The sequence below is a fragment of the Pristiophorus japonicus genome, chromosome 2 (genome assembly GCF_044704955.1).
Source record: "Pristiophorus japonicus isolate sPriJap1 chromosome 2, sPriJap1.hap1, whole genome shotgun sequence".
NCBI classification, from domain to species: domain Eukaryota; kingdom Metazoa; phylum Chordata; class Chondrichthyes; family Pristiophoridae; genus Pristiophorus; species Pristiophorus japonicus.
The window spans coordinates 209,564,060-209,581,977 of NC_091978.1; the positions used below are offsets into that span (position 1 = coordinate 209,564,060).

The window sequence follows — 17,918 nt, forward strand, 5'->3', positions numbered from 1 at the left end:
AATTCAGAGACCATGGTCCAGAACTTAAAGAAGGCTAACTTTGAAGGTATGAGGCGTGAATTGGCTGGGATGGATTGGCGAATGATACTTAAGGGGTTGACTGTGGATGGGCAATGGCAGACATTTAGAGACCGCATCGATGAACTACAACAATTGTACATTCCTGTCTGGCATAAAAATAAAAAAGGGAAGGTGGCTCAACCGTGGCTATCAAGGGAAATCAGGGATAGTATTAAAGCCAAGGAAGTGGCATACAAATTGGCCAGAAATAGCAGCGAACCTGGGGACTGGGAGAAATTTAGAACTCAGCAGAGGAGGACAAAGGGTTTGATTAGGGCAGGGAAAATGGAGAATGAGAAGAAGCTTGCAGGGAACATTAAGACGGATTGCAAAAGTTTCTATAGATATGTAAAGAGAAAAAGGTTAGTAAAGACAAACGTAGGTCCCCTGCAGTCAGAATCAGGGGAAGTCATAACGGGGAACAAAGAAATGGCGGACCAATTGAACAAGTACTTTGGTTCGGTATTCACGAAGGAGGACACGAACAACCTTCCGGTTATAAAAGGGGTCGGGGGGTCTAGTAAGGAGGAGGAACTGAGGGAAATCCTTATTAGCCGGGAAATTGTGTTGGGGAAATTGATGGGATTGAAGGCCGATAAATCCCCAGGGCCTGATGGACTGCATCCCAGAGTACTTAAGGAGGTGGCCTTGGAAATAGTGGATGCGTTGACAGTCATTTTCCAACATTCCATTGACTCTGGATCAGTTCCTATGGAGTGGAGGGTAGCCAATGTAACCCCACTTTTTAAAAAAGGAGGGAGAGAGAAAACAGGGAATTATAGACCGGTCAGCCTGACATCGGTAGTGGGTAAAATGATGGAATCAATTATTAAGGATGTCATAGCAGTGCATTTGGAAAGAGGTGACATGATAGGTCCAAGTCAGCATGGATTTGTGAAAGGGAAATCATGCTTGACAAATCTTCTGGAATTTTTTGAGGATGTTTCCAGTAGAGTGGATAAGGGAGAACCAGTTGATGTGGTATATTTGGACTTTCAGAAGGCGTTCGACAAGGTCCCACACAAGAGATTGATGTGCAAAGTTAGAGCACATGGGATTGGGGGTAGTGTACTGACATGGATTGAGAACTGGTTGTCAGACAGGAAGCAAAGAGTAGGAGTAAATGGGTACTTTTCAGAATGGCAGGCAGTGACTAGTGGGGTACCGCAAGGTTCTGTGCTGGGGCCCCAGATGTTTACACTGTACATTAATGATTTAGATGAGGGGATTAAATGTAGTATCTCCAAATTTGCGGATGACACTAAGTTGGGTGGCATTGTGAGCTGCGAGGAGGATGCTGTGAGGCTGCAGAGCGACTTGGATAGGTTCGGTGAGTGGGCAAATGCATGGCAGATGAAATATAATGTGGATAAATGTGAGGTTATCCACTTTGGTGGTAAAAACAGAGAGATAGACTATTATCTGAATGGTGACAGATTAGGAAAAGGGGAGGTGCAAAGAGACCTGGGTGTCATGGTACATCAGTCATTGAAGGTTGGCATGCAGGTGCAGCAGGCGGTTAAGAAAGCAAATGGCATGTTGGCCTTCATAGCAAGGGGATTTGAGTACAGGGGCAGGGAGGTGTTGCTACAGTTGTACAGGGCCTTGGTGAGGCCATACCTGGAGTATTGTGTACAGTTTTGGTCTCCTAACCTGAGGAAGGACATTCTTGCTATTGAGGGAGTGCAGCGAAGGTTTACCAGACTGATTCCCGGGATGGCGGGACTGACCTATCAAGAAAGACTGGATCAACTGGGCTTGTATTCACTGGAGTTCAGAAGAATGAGAGGGGACCTCATAGAAACATTTAAAATTCTGACGGGGTTAGACAGGTTAGATGCAGGAAGAATGTTCCCAATGTTGGTGAAGTCCAGAATCAGAGGTCACAGTCTAAGGATAAGTGGTAAGCCATTTAGGACCGAGATGCGGAGGAACTTCTTCACCCAGAGAGTGGTGAACCTGTGGAATTCTCTACCACAGAAAGTTGTTGAGGCCAATTCACTAAATATATTCAAAAAGGAGTTAGATGAGGTCCTTACTACTAGGGGGATCAAGGGGTATGGCGAGAAAGCAGGAATGGGGTACTGAAGTTGAATGTTCAGCCATGAACTCATTGAATGGCGGTGCAGGCTGGAAGGGCCGAATGGCCTACTCCTGCACCTATTTTCTATGTTTCTATGTTTTCACAGTCAATAAAGTATTTTTTGAAGTGCAGTCACTGTTGTGATGTCGGGAAATTCAGCAGCCAATTTGCACACAGCAAGGTCCCACAGACAGCAATGAGATTGATGACAAGATAACCTGTTTTAATGATCTTGGTGTTGGGACAAATTTTGGCCAGGACACCGGGAGAACTCCCCTATTTCTCTTCAAACCTTTTACATCCATCTCTAACAGTGCACCTTACTACCGAAATATCAGCCTAGATTATGTGTTTAAGTTGCTGGAGTGAGGCTGAACCCAAAACCTCCTGATTCAGATGTGAAAGTGCTAGCACTGATCCAAGGCTGACATTACCCAGTATCTGCCCTGCTCTTGTAACCGTGGCATTGATATAGCTGGTGCAGACCAACTTTGAGTCATTTGTGACCCTCAGGATGTTGATGGTGGATGCTCTACAGAAATTTAAAAGCCCATGGGAACCAAGGGAAAGTGGCAAGTTGGATCCAAAATTGGCTCAGTGGCAGACAGGTGTTTTTGTGACTGGAAGGCTGTTTCCAGTGAGGATCCGCAGGGCTCAATTCTAGGGCCCTTGCTTTTTGTGGTATATATCAATGATTTAGACTTCAATGTTGGGGGTATGATTATAAAGTTTGTAGATGATACAAAAATTGGCTGCATGGTTGATAGTGAGGAAGAAAGTTGTAGACTGCAGGAAGATATCAACGGACTGGTCAGGTGGGCAGACCGGTGGCAAATGGAATTCAATTCGAAGAAGTGTGAGATAATGCATTTGGGGAGGGCTAACAAGGCATGCAAATTCACAATAAATGGTAGGACACTGAGAAGTGTAGAGGAACAGAGGGACCTTGGAGTGCATGTCCACAGAGCCCTGAAGGTAGCAAGACAGGTAGATAAGGTGGTTAAGAAGGTACATGGGATACATTCCTTTATGAGCGGAGGCATAGAATATAAGAGCAGAGAGGTTATGCTAGAACTGTATGAAACACTAGTTAGGCCACAGCTAGAGTACTGCGTGCAGTACTAGTCACCACATTACAGGAAAGATGTGACTGCATTAGAGAAGGTACAGAGGAGAGTTATAAGGATGTTGCTAGAACTGGAGAATTTTAGCTATGTGGAAAGATTGGATAGGCTGGGGTTATCTTTGGAACAGAGGAGGTTGAGGGGAGACTTGATTGAGGTGTATAAAATTAGATAGAGTGGATAAAGATAGAAAGACTTGCATTTATATAGCACCTTTCACGACTACCGGACATCTCAAAGCGCTTTAAAGCCAATGAAGTACTTTTGGAATGTGGGAAGCGCGGCAGTCAACTCGCACACAGCAAACTCTCACAAACAGCAATGTGATAATGACCAGATGATCTGTTTTTGTTATGGTGATTGAGAGATAAATATTGGCCAGGACACCGGGGATAACTCCCCTGCTCTTTTTTGAAATAGTGCCATGGGATCTTTTACATCCACCTGAGAGAGCAGACGGGGCCTCAGTTTAACGTCTCATCCAAATGACGGTACCTCCAACAATGCAGCAATCCCTCGTCAGCCTAGATTTATGTGCTCAAGTCCCTGGTGTGGGATTTGAACCCACAACCTTCTGACTCAGAGGCGAGTGTGATACCCACTTTTTTTAAATTAATATTTATTGAACATTAAGAACATTTACATCATGATCATTTCATTGCATCATACAAATCCATTCCCCCGCTCTGCACAGCCATTCCTCCAACACATATTAACATTAAAACCTGAAGTTTAATTTGTCTCCTGTAACATACATTAATTTATTGTACTTTACAAATTGATCATAAAATACTATCTTTAAATTCTTTTCTGAATAAAACATTCACAGAGCCTTATAATGATCTTTAACTTATATTTAAAATACTCTTTTAGGTGTATTCTCCTCCACTTAGAAAAAAGAGCATTCCTTCTTTGCACAATCACAAATCTAGCCAAACTGAACATTAAATTAATTGCTGCTCTGTTAGACTCGACAGACTCTCCTACAATCCCCATCTCAAAATTGAGTGCCACGGGATTCCCATTCTTGCTCTTCAGTCCTCACCCAGCAAGAAAACCTCACACAACTGTCGAACATAGCACTTAAAATCCTTAACTGCGGACATAACACCAGTAAATGGGACAGAGTCTCATCCTACATCCCACACACTGGGCAAGTTGCCACCTCTACTCGTCCAATATTACATGACTATCGTGGTAAAAATCTGGTTATGAGCCAAATTGAATTCCAGTTCAATCATTCTGTACATTTAAAACTCGCCCACACTCCCTTCCAAATCCTGTTGAAGTCCAGTTGTGGGTTTATACTCTTCCAAAACTCCTGACCAGCAGGTGTCTTGAATCTCCAGTCTCTAAATACCCCTAGAAATCTCGAGTATTACAGTTGTCAAATTGGACCAACTCCTCTCCTTTCTCCAGCAGAAAGCTTGGAAAAGCGGGACACATTATACCTCCTTTGGAGATTTGCGTACTTATTTCTTCCATCCAATCCTGTGGCATTACCCTCACAATCTTCTCATACATGATCAGAATTGCTTTTTCCTCTACCTCCTGATCCTCCTCCCAAACCATATCCCTCACTACCGCTTCCAGGCATAAACTGCACACTTTTAAAAAATTGGGCCAGTCTCTACAACCTCCTTATAAAACCGAGGGAGAGATTTAATCAATTTCAAAAACATATTGTTGTATTCCAAATAAAATATTCCCTGTCCTCCCATCCCACTTAATTTAAAAAAATGCTGGAAACAACTCTTCCAAAAACTTGTATTTGAGTTCTGAAGAAATCTCGTCGCCCATTTAATTCTAAAGACTTTTTTCTTCAAATCAATATCTGGGAAATTGAGTCCTCCCTGATTTTGCTGTCCAATGATGGTATTGTAAGCAACCAAGACTGGTTTCCCTTCGCATGAAAACCTCACACAAACCTCTCGGATGGAATTTCTGCCCACTCAGGAATATCCTCCACCATCAATAAGTACCATAGGTTAGATAGCAGGATAGTTGAAATCACTGTCGCTCTTCCTTGCACTTTCAACCACCTTCTTTCCCATCTTCCCAAAATCTTTTTAATTTTCATAATCTTTGGTTCCCAATTTAATCGATCCACTTCATCCCTAGACTTCTTGCACCTCATATGCACCCCCAGAACTTGCAAAACCTCCACCATCTTAAAAGGGCTTTCCTCCACTCCGCCCTACTCCTTCCCACAACCAGGCATTGGGACTTACTATTATTGGCCCCAAGTTTCGCCATGATTTGCTCCTGATTTTTAGGAGCAACTGGTGTAGAACGGAGTATCTTAGAAATCGGAATTCTCGTCATTTAGTTTGCTCCAGTTCTAGTCAGTTAGAACAGTTTCACTTTGGAACTGAATTTTTTTTTCAAAAGGGGGCGTGTCCGGCCACTTACGCCTGTTTTCAAAGTTTCGTCAGTGAAAACGTACTCCATACTAACTTAGAATGGAGTAAGTGAAGATTTTTGTACGCTCGAAAAAACCTTATCTACACTTTAGAAAATCAGGCGTAGGTTACAAATCAGGCGTAGGGAATGGTGGGGGGGGGGGTGTTTAAAGGGAAGTTTACAAACATTAAACACTTCAGTTTTACAAATAAAGAGCCATCATCAATAATAAATGATAAATACATCAATAAATCAACCAATAAATCAATCAAAAAAAATTAATAAGAAATATATATTTTTTTTAAATCAATAAATAAAACATTTTCTACTTACCGACTGCAGCACCGGGAGCCCTCCAACAGTGTGCTGGGATGCCCCCCTCAGTGTGTCTCTGTCAGTGTCTCTATCTCTCTGTCTGTCTGTGTGTGTCTCTCATTCTCTGTCTGTCAGTGTCTGTGTTTCTGACAGCGAGGGGAGGTGGAGGAGGGGGGTACAGGGAGAGAGGGGGGAGCAGAGGGAGGGATGGGGGAGAAGGGGGAGGGGGGAGAAGGGGGCGGGGAAGGACATGGGGGGGGAAGGAGATGGGGGAGAAGGAGATGGGGGGGAAAGGAGATGGGGGGGAAGGAGATGGGGGGGAAAGGAGATGGGGGGGGAAAGGAGATGGAGGGGGGAAAGGAGATGGAGGGGGGAGAAGGAGATGGAGGGGGAGAAGGAGATGGGGGGAAGGAGATGGGGGGGGGGAGGAGATGGTGGGGGGGAGGAGGAGATGGGGGGGCGGGGGAAGGAGAATGGGGAGGGAGGCTGAACGGGCCGGGCCCGAGACTTCGGGCAGGGCCCGTCCCCAGCACCAGATTTACAGGTAGGTGGCGTTGGGTCGGGTCGGGGGGGTGGTGGGAGGGAGGTCGGTTCGGTTTGGGTCGGGTGGAGGGAGGGAGTAGGAGGTCAGGTCGGGGGGAGGGAGGTCAGGTCAAATCCAGTCCGGGGGAGCGGGAGTCGGATCGGGTCCGGTCCGGGGGCGGCGGGGAGGAAGCGGGAGTCGGGTCGGGTCGGGGAGAAGCGGGAGTCGGGTCGTGTCCGGAGGCAGGGGGAGGGTAAGCGGGAGTCGGGTCGGGTCCGGAGGCGGACGGGGCAGGGGGGGCGGAGTCGGGTCAGTGTCGGGTCCGGTCTGGAGGCGGGAGTCGAGTTGAGTCGGGTCGGGAAGCAGGAGCTGGCCGTGGGAGGAGCCTTATGCACGCAGCCCCAGTGAGGCCATTCGGCCAGGGCTAGGGGCTGCGTGCTTCGGGCCCCACTGTAGCGCGTATGTGCAGAGGTCCCGGCACTGTTTTCAGCGCAGGGACCTGGCTCCGCCCCCTACAGCTCCTGCTGCGCTGCGCCGAGGGCCAGAAGACCTGCAGGGAGGTGGAGAATCTGGAGGTTTTTTTTAGGTGCACTTTGTGGCGCGAAAAACGGGTGTCCAGGTCGGGACTGCGCCGTTCTAGGCACGGCTCGAAACTTGGGCCCATTCACACTGGCACCTGAAGCTCTACAATACTCCTCCACTACTCCCATAGCTTTCCTCACTGACTCCCCATCTCTCAACATAATGGGTGTGTCATCTACATATTGGTGTATCAACGACACCTGCCCAGAACTGGGAACTGCAATCCTGACTACGCCTTGTTCCTTTCGTATCATGTAACCTAAAGGTTCTGCTATCAATGTGTACAACAATGGAGACAGGGGACAACCCTGTCTCACTGATCTCTGTTTGGAAAATATTTGGATTTAAAAAAATTAAATTTAATACAGCTAAATATGTTTGAATAAAAAATCCTTATCCACTCAATAAAATTTTTCCCGAAACCAAATGCTTCCAAAACCATCAATAAAAACTTATGAGAGACTGTATCAAAGGCTTTCTCTGGATCTATTTTTAGCACATAAGCTTCCCTCCCACTTTCTCAGATTGAGACCACAGAGTCTGTGATGTCCCGGCCTACGACTCCATAGGACTGAAAGGGCAAAACTATCTGCGGCATCACCTCCTTCATACGATTTGCCATAACCCTTGTGAAGATCTTATAATCCACATTTAATAGTGTGATGGGCTCCAATTCTTCAGATCCCTTCTATCCCCTTGATTTTTATAAGCTAAGCTTATGATACCTCTACACATAGATGGGACCAGACTTCCCTCAGTTTTAATCTCCTTAAAAATCTCTAAGACCAATGGATTTAAAAGCTCTAAAAATTCTTCATAGATGTTGCATATTGTCCATTGGACCCTGGGCTTCCGCCCACCCCCCCCCCTCCCCCCTCCCCGCCCCCCGCCCTTCATTCCACTTATTGCTACTTTGTCACACATGCTTCTCATTGTCCTTTAAACCCTCTTCAATGATAGCACTTACCTTCTCCATTGCAAATTTAGAAATGTCTTCTTCTGTATACAACTCTTGATAAAAGCTACCAGCCGTCTCCATGATCTGCCCACTTTCATTAATGATCTTTTCCCCAACCTTCAAATCTCCAATTAATGATAAACATTGTCGCAACTTCTTTTGCTCCAGAAAATATCTAATGATCTTTCTCCCTCCCTTTAGCCTTTGCACGGAGAATAGCCCCCTTTCATTTTTCAGCTTGTAATAATTCCCACTCTTCCTTTAAAACCACCCAATTATTCTCTGCTCCCTTATCCCCTCCATCAAGTGCTTTACAGAGATCTGTAAAGCTTCTGTTTATATTCTCTTCTCGACGCCAGTTAGCAGTTGCCCTTTCTTTCCCATAATGTACAGAAAAAACTTTTACCTCATATTTGAAATTGTCCCACCAAACTCTTTTTTCTTTCAAGAATAAAGGTTCCTTCTGAGTATTCTTTATTATATTTAAAATCCTTTCTTTATAAACAATTTCTTTCAGGTACTGATTGTTTAAAATCCACACCCCTGGCCCGATCTTAACTCTGCTGTTCTTAATTATAAGAAACAAAGCCAAGTGACATTTTTATAATAAATCTCCATCACCTCAGAACTGAACCCTTCCCGCATTAACACAAAATCTATTCGGCTCTGTTTTAAAACATCACTCACCCGACCTCTTCTGGAGAATTCCCTTTTTATGGGGTTCCGATCCCTCCATAAGTCTCTCAAATTTAAATTTGCCATCATTTTTATAATCATCCCTCTAGAGCTATCATCCTTAAGGTCATTTGGGCTGAAATGTCCATCCGAGATAAAAAATACATTAAAATCCCCCATTATACAAGGATTTTCCGCCTCTGCCTCTTCTGCGAATAACCACTGAAAAAACTCACGCCACTTGCAATGATCATTAGATATTAAAGAGATCACAATTCAATTCCTCCCTTTTTACCTTCAGCTGTAAAAATCTCCCCTCAGTGTCCTTGTCCACCAAGGCAACATTCTCTTTTATGGTTTATGGACGAACTCACTAATGCAGCCATCCCTCTACAGTTATTGTTTGCACAACTTGCAAACCCGGTTCTGGGGGAGGTGGGACCAGTACAAACCGGACGGTCTACACCTGGGTAGGACCGGGACCAATGTCCTAGGGGGAGTGTTTGCAGTGCTGTTGGGGAGGAGTTAAACTAATATGGCAGGGGGATGGGATCCTATGCAGGGAGGCAGAGGGAAATAAAAGGGAGGCAGAGGCAAAAAATAGAAAGGGGGGAGAATAGTAAAAGTGGAGGGCAGAGAATCCCAAGGCAAAAAACAAAAAGGGCCACATTACAGCAAAATTCTAAAGAGGCAAGGTGTGTTAAAAATACAAGCCTGAAGGCTCTGTGTCTTAAGGCAAGGAGTATCCATAATAAGGTGGATCAATTAACTGTGCAAATAGATATTAACAGATATGATGTGATTGGGATTTCAGAGACGTGGCTCCAGGATGATCAGGGCTGGGAACTCAACATCCAAGGGTATTCAACATTCAGGAAGGATAGAATAAAAGGAAAAGGAGGTGGGGTAGCATTGCTGGTTAAAGAGGAGATTAATTCAATAGTTAGGAAGGACATTAGCTTGGATGATGTGGAATCTATATGGGTAGAGCTGCAGAACACTAAAGGGCAAAAAACGTTAGTGGGAGTTGTGTACAGACCTCCAAACAGTAGTAGTGATGTTGGGGAGGGCATCAAACAGGAAATTAGGGGTGCATGCAATAAAGGTGCAGCAGTTATCATGGGTGACTTTAATATGCATATAGATTGGGCTAACCAAACTGGAAGCAATATGGTGGAGGAGGATTTCCTGGAGTGCATAAGGGATGGTTTTCTAAACCAATATGTTGAGGAACCAACTCGGGGGGAGGCCATCTTAGACTGGGTGTTGTGTAATGAGAGAGGATTAATTAGCAATCTCGTTGTGCGAGGTCCCTTGGGGAAGAGTGACCATAATATGGTGGAATTCTACATTAGGATGGAGAATGAAACAGTTAATTCAGAGACCATGGTCCAGAACTTAAAGAAGGGTAACTTTGAAGGTATGAGGCGTGAATTGGCTCGGATAGATTGGTGAATGATACTTAAGGGGTTGACAGTGGATGGGCAATGGCAGACATTTAGAGACCGCATGGATGAACTACAACAATTGTACATCCCTGTCTGGCGTAAAAATAAACAAGGGAAGGTGGCTCAATCGTGGCTTTCAAGGGAAATCAGGGATAGTATTAAAGCCAAGGAAGTGGCATACAAATTGGCCAGAAATAGCAACGAACCCAGGGACTGGGAGAAATTTAGAACTCAGCAAAGGAGGACAAAGGGTTTGATTAGTGCAGGGAAAATAGAGTACAAGAGGAAGCTTGCAGGGAACATTAAAACGGACTGCAAAAGCTTCTTTGGTTATGTAAAGAGAAAAAGGTTAGTAAAGAAAACATAGGTCCCCTGCAGTCAGAATCAGGGGAAGTCATAACGGGGAACAAAGAAATGGCAGACCAATTGAACAAGTACTTTGGTTCGGTATTCACTAAGGAGGACACAAACAACCTTCCGGATATAAAAGGGGTCAGAGGGTCTAGTAAGAAGGAGGAACTGAGGGAAATCCTTATTAGTCGGGAAATTGTGTTGGGGAAATTGATGGGATTGAAGGCCGATAAATCCCCAGAGCCTGATGGACTGCATCCCAGAGTATTTAAGGAGGTGGCCTTGGAAATAGCGGATGCATTGACAGTCATTTTCCAACATTCCATAGACTCTGGATCAGTTCCTATGGAGTGGAGGGTAGCCAATGTAACCCCACTTTTTTAAAAAGGAGGGAGAGAGAAAACAGGGAATTATAGACCGGTCAGCCTGACATCGGTAGTGGGTAAAATGATGGAATCAATTATTAAGGATGTCATAGCAGCGCATTTGGAAAGAGGTGACATGATAGGTCCAAGTCAGTATGGATTTGTGAAAGGGAAATCATGCTTGACAAATCTTCTGGAATTTTTTGAGGATGCTTCCAGTAGAGGGGACAAGGGAGAACCAGTTGATGTGGTGTATTTGGACTTTCAGAAGGCTTTCGACAAGGTCCCACACAAGAGATTAATGTGCAAAGTTAAAGCACTTGGGATTGGGGGTAGTGTGCTGACGTGGATTGAGAACTGGTTGGTAGATAGGAAGCAAAGAGTAGGAGTAAATGGATACTTTTCAGAATGGCAGGCAGTGACTAGTGGGGTACCGCAAGGTTCTGTGCTGGGGCCCCAGCTGTTTACATTGTACATTAATGATTTAGACGAGGGGATTAAATGTAGTATCTCCAAATTTGCGGATGACACTAAGTTGGGCGGCAGCGTGAGCTGCGAGGAGGATGCTATGAGGCTGCAGAGTGACTTGGACAGGTTAGGTGAGTGGGCAAATGCATGGCAGATGAAGTATAATGTGGATAAATGTGAGGTTATCCACTTTGGTGGTAAAAACAGAGAGACAGACTATTATCTGAATGGTGACAGATTAGGAAAAGGGGAGGTGCAACGAGTCATGGTACATCAGCATCAGTCATTGAAGGTTGGCATGCAGGTACAGCAGGCGGTTAAGAAAGCAAATGGCATGTTGGCCTTATAGCGAGGGGATTTGAGTTCCGGGGCAGGGAGGTGTTATTACAGTTGTACAGGGCCTTGGTGAGGCCACACCTGGAGTATTGTGTACAGTTTTGGTCTCCTAACTTGAGGAAGGACATTCTTGCTATTGAGGGAGTGCAGTGAAGCTTCACCAGACTGATTCCCGGGATGGCGGGACTGACATATCAAGAAAGACTGAATCAACTGGGCTTGTATTCACTGGAGTTCAGAAGAATGAGAGGGGATCTCATAGAAACATTTAAAATTCTGACGGGTTTAGACAGGTTAGATGCAGGAAGAATGTTCCCAATGTTGGGGAAGTCCAGAACCAGGGGTCACAGTCTAAGGATAAGGGGTAAGCCATTTAGGACCGAGATGAGGAGAAACTTCTTCACCCAGAGAGTGGTGAACCTGTGGAATTCTCTACCACAGAACGTTGTTGAGGCCAATTCACTAAATTTATTCAAAAAGGAGTTAGATGTCGTCCTTACTACTAGGGGGATCAAGGGGTATGGTGAGAAAGCAGGAATGGGGTACTGAAGTTGCATGTTCAACCATGAACTCATTCAATGGCAATGCAGGCTCGAAGGGATGAATGGCATACTCCTGCACCTATTTTCTATGTTTCTATGTTTCTCCTTACCAAACTCTTTCTAGGATATCTTCATCCTAAAGATTTCTTGCAGACACAACATGCCTTTAAAACACTGCAATATCTGCTGCAATTTCTTCTCCCCCTCAATCCATTCATATTGATCAAGACCAATGTAATCATTGCTCTTAATAAAAGAAGTATGCCTGATAATCTATCCATCATTTAATCTCTGGCCCTTCCCTCCTCTCATGCTGCTTCCAAACTTTTTGGGCAGCTGTTGCTTTCTCCTGCAGCCTCCGGCTCTTTTTCACCTCCTGTTTGAACTTCCACTGCAGTTTCAGTCTCTTCCTTACATTAAATTTAGGCCGCGGAGCTGCTCCTTCTCCGTCTTGCTGTCCCCCACTAATCTTTCCCTTTCCACATGATGCCACCCCACCCCCAATTCCATGTCTCCATCCTCCTCTGACTCCTCACTCTCAAGCTCTTCTGTAATCTCCCGTCCCTGTTTCCCATCAGATACATAATCTCACTTTTTGCTAACATGGTTTTTCCAACAGTGCCACTCTCTTCGGCCTTACCTCCATCGCTGACCCTTGCTCCCCATTTCTTCTCCCTCTGTGACAATGGCGCGTCTCCACCCACCTTGCTCTCTTTTGGCGTCTTTGTCTCCGCGCTCCCATCCTGCTGCCCCTTTAAGACTCCTGCCTCTTGCATCCTCTCCTTGTCCTGCCCCCTCCTGCTCCCAGAGATGTACGACTCCCCATCTTTCTTTGGAGTACTTCCACTTACCCCGCACCCTGCTCCCGCCTCCGTTCCCCCCATGGACACCTGATTCTTTAGGGAGAGACGAGCCATATTATGGCTCGACTCTGTCTTTGACCCATGATGTCCTCCACTGAATTTGACTTTATCCACCATACTTGGTGTGTTTTCCACCATGTTTTCTGCTCCGCAATTTTCTGCCTCTTCTTGCGCTCTTTCCTCATTCCCTTCGGCGGCTGTGTCCTCCACCACTCCACTCACATCTCCTGCTTCCTCTCCCATCTCCCCATCACTCAAGTGGCTTCCATCTGCCTCACACTCACAGCGGGTGGGGCCTTTGTGACAAACCGCACAGTTCTCTGCCTTTCAGTTCTGAGCATCGTGTCCAGATTCGCCACAGTTATAACAGTACAGGTCGGGACAGCTTCTTGCTAGATGGTCGTGTCCAAGACAGTAATCGCAAAGCTATACTGGGCCCACAACTGGTCAGCAGTATAGTCTTGCGTTTCTCCACCAATGTGTCCATCTCCCCTGCCAGGTCATTTACCACAAAATATTGCTCGAGCCTTTCCGTGAAAGCATCCCAATCATCACCCTCTGCAAAGTCTTTTAGTGTGCCAAAGATAGCTATAATCACGTGAAAGTCTGTATTCTCGTCACCAGTTGTTAAGTCTGTAATGTACTTATGAATGACCCCACGAGGCAATGTGTTGTACTCAAACTGTAGTGACCTTGGTCCTTTATTCGTAACTCCAGAGCGAGGCACAAGCATGGTGGGCAGCCTTTTATACTGGGCCCTGCACACCTATGCAGATAACCCTCAGGTCTCCCACCGCAATGCCCTCTGGTGGACAGCCTCTGCCACAGAGGCAGGAAACCCCAGTCTCCACCAGTTGCAGCCTCTAGTGGTGCCAGCATAGTGCATACATCGTGTAAACCTTATTGATAGTACATCAGGTAACAAGTCTCCATCTTATGCAACTATACAGTGACAACAGAGAGTATATCTATAGTCTGCATGTATAACATTTGCGATGGTGGTGCAATTATCTCAAGCAGAGGTGGCTGGGATTTCTTGCGTTTAAGATGGTCATTGCCTGGCACTCATATGGCATGAATGTTACTTGTCACTTGTCAGCCCAAGTCTGGATATTATACAGGTCCTGTTCTAGGTTGCTTCATTATTTGAGGAGTTGTCAATGGAGCTGAATCCTGTGGAATCATCAGTGATCAGACCCAGTCCTGGCTTTATAATAAATCAAAGGTCATTGCTGAAGCAGCTGAAGATGGTTGGGCCAAGGATGCTTCCCTGAGGAAGTCCTGCAGTGATGTCCTAGGATCATGATGACTGTCCTCCAACAACTACAACTATCTTCCTTCGTGTCAGATGCGATTCTGCCTATTGGAGGGTTTTTCTTTTGACCCTACTCCACAAATGATGAGTTTTGTTATGGCTCCTGGGCAATATTTGGTTCAATGCTGCCTGGATGTCGAGAGCAGCTGCTGTCGCCTCTCCTCTGGCATTCAGCTCTTCTATTCATGTTTGGATTAATGCTGTGATGTCATCTGGAGCCAAGTGATTAGGCAGAACCCTATACTTGTACATGGGTCATCTTATACATAAGAATAAACAATAGTTTTATTCCTGTAATACCAGCATTCACTTAGAATCACAGTTTATGAGTTGAAAACAAACAACTGACCACAGCAGGGGTCTTGGTCGTGTCAGCAGTCTAACAGTATTATTATATCAGAGGTGCTGTTCTGAAACTGGTACCTGTTTGGAGTAATGCAAGGCGAACAGATACAAACGAGACTACTTTCTGCATATTGCGCTCCGGCCAGGAAGAACATCCTGCTTACTGGTATCCAAATGCAAATTAAATTTTAACCACTGGTTTTCACTTAATGAAACATCTTGATATGGATATATTTACATCTTATTGTACGCCCTGAGCCAGCAGCGAGGCTACCCATTTGAATAATTTTATTAAGCGTCTATCTGAACATTGCAATATATACAAGTATCAGGAGCAATTTTCTGACTTTTCACTGATGACGGGGAGCCTCGTCCACCAAAATCAGTGATCAGAAATTCACTCGCATGTTGTGCACAAGTTTCTAACCATCATCTTAACTGAGTTGAAAAATCAGCTCCATTGTACAATTCGAATTTCCGATACGCAGTACTGAGAGCAAAGTTCATTTGCAGCAGTGCAAAGTCAATAAAGTATCGCATAATATTAAAAAAACAAACAGCGTTAGGTTCAAGTAAGTGAATTGAAGCAGTCTTAACCCTCATAGTTCATAATGAGTAGCTGTACTTACACTGGAAGCAAATAAGGTTGTAGACTAGTAATACGTTTTCCATCAGAATAACCGCGGAGTGAATCAAATGATTTTTTCTCATTCTCCACGGCCTCCTCCATCTTAAAAGATATAAACAACATTATATTTTTCATACAGTTGACATTATTCAAATGTTAGAAAACTCATCTTAGTACCAAATACACGCAAACCCAATTGAAAAACAAGTCAAATTTTTCACAAAATCGCTTGTAACTGAGATTATTGGATTTTCTATAGATTATAATCAGTGCTCAATGATGTTATGAAAGTCTACTGTAAAAGAGAGAAATAGTGTAAGATAATAAATCAAAGCAAATCTCACAGTAGACATGAACATGCTCTGTGACTGCTGGTACATGTCCAGCTATGCTGCAGTGGATAAAAGTGTTCTGTTTGACTGTCTGTCTTACTCCCAATTTCCTGCTTATTAAACTCCGTCCCCTAGTAAACAAGTTGCCTGGATCAATTTTGTCAATTCCCTTCATATCTTGAAACATGCTTGTTTCAAAAACAACTCTTTCCCTCATAACTTCAATTCCTGATATTGAGAATTATCTTTGTTGCTTGACTCTAATCTCTCAAGCCAATAATATTCTTGTCATGATTTAGTGCCCAGAACTATGTAGGGCACCCCGATGTATGACCAACGACTTATACAGTAATAATATAACTGTACGATTTTGACACCATCCTGCTATTATTTCAACCCAATACATTACCTCATTTTCACAGCAGCCAAGCAGATTTCAGAGATTGATTCACATTAACCCTAACATCTCTTTCTTGATCAATACACAGTGTGACTGTATTGAATACATAAGCCTAGAAAGTACATGTGACAATATTAGAAGAAAAACAGCACAATCATATGAAATGCCTTTATCATAATTTTAAGCATTCACCCATTTAAATTAAACAGCAACAGTAATTTCTAAGTGATACTTTCTCAATTGATTATTGTTTACAAACACATTATATCTATCTACATCCTTCTGACTCTGAGGCGGGGGTGCTGCCCACTGAGTCACAGCTGACACAAGGCAGGTTTCTGATACCTTCTGGCATCCGTGGAGATTTTAGCGACGCCTTTCACACTCTACTCCCTACTGACTGATTTTATATCCCAAATCTTATGTTTGTCAATAATTGTGTTTACCTTGTCGCAGGTCGGGACCGCCATGCTGCCTATAGCCGCCGCTCACCGCTCCTTTTGTGGCCCATTAGCGGCAGGTTGGGGCCATAGGGTGAGTGGCGAGCGGCGGCCATGAGCAGCGTGGCGGCATACCACTGCAAGATACAGCGTGAGTTGGTGCAGGAGGGCAATGGCGCGAAGAGGGATGTCATCAAGGTCCAGGTCGCTGATTGCAGAGTGGGCAGATACAGCAGAAGCGGCGAGAGACTGTAGAGGGATGTGATCGGGGCCTAAAGAGGCGTAGTCCCAGGGGCCAGCCCACACTGCGATATGTGTGCACACTAGATCCGTGCAGCAGAGCAGCTCTCCAGTCGTCTTGGATAACCCTTGCCACTGTACCAAGACCTAGCTCTGTCAAACCCGTGTGGTGGCTGGTGTGCAACGGCCACCCCACGTTAAAAAAATCCACTCACAGGCATCTTCCACCCTACAGGATGTAGTTCAGGACCTGGAATATTAGGTCCTTCATTGGAACACCTGTGAACTCATCCTTTTTTAGCGTGGAAGCAAGTCATCCTCGTTACGAGGGACTGCCTATGATGATGATGATCTACATCAAAGTACATCTGCCACAAAATTCCCAATTTCATAAACAATTCAAATGTTTGTGAATCTGATTGCTTGGTTTTTCATTATTTGCACTATTTTTGATATATGCAGATTGAAGATATTGTTTATGTTACCCTAGTACTAATCAAAAATCTATAGAATTAATTGGCCGAAAATTGCAGCCTCGCTGCACCCGACGAGGCCTCGCAAAAGCCGATTCTCGGTGCGCCTAGAACCGGCTTTACCGATCTGTCAAAATTTCTTTAGAGAGATTCTACGCATCCCTGGGAGAAGGACATCCACGCGGGAGAGATTTGAGCTATTTTTTACGCCTGGTAAAAGCAGGTGTATAGCTTACTTATACCAGCGTAACACTTTTAAAGCATAGAAAATTTCAATTTAATCACTCATTTTTTTATTAAAAATCCTGTCCATTAAGGTAAGTTTATTTTTAACCCTATTAAAACACATTTTAAAAAATTTCCAAAAAATATTTTTTTTTCTAAAACATTTAATTACATTTAATTTCAATTAATTTTAAATATGTGGTGTTTTTTTTTTAATTTATTGTGATGTGTTTCGGTGTTTTATGGGTTTATTCTAATTGATAATAATGAGAGCCCGTACAAACAGAGCTCCCATTTTTATCAATGAGAATACTAGATAGTGATTGGTGGTCCAGGCCCATGTGATTCCAACAGTTGCGTTCGTACGTGGAAAACATCTTTCAGTGCGCTGTGCAGCGAATGAAGGCCTCAGACCGGAATCCTA

The 17,918-nt window shown here is 44.4% G+C and overlaps 1 protein-coding gene across 5 annotated transcripts in view; it reads right to left on the minus strand.

The window, feature by feature from the left end:
- LOC139243544 (uncharacterized) overlaps window positions 1-17,918 on the minus strand; it is a 333,845-nt gene that overhangs the window by 228,700 nt on the left and 87,227 nt on the right. For all 5 annotated transcript variants that reach the window (XM_070870793.1, XM_070870792.1, XM_070870790.1 and 2 more), the window contains one exon: window positions 15,386-15,486. In XM_070870793.1, the coding sequence (XP_070726894.1) occupies window positions 15,386-15,486 (101 nt within the window). The remainder of the gene's footprint in view (window positions 1-15,385; window positions 15,487-17,918) is intronic.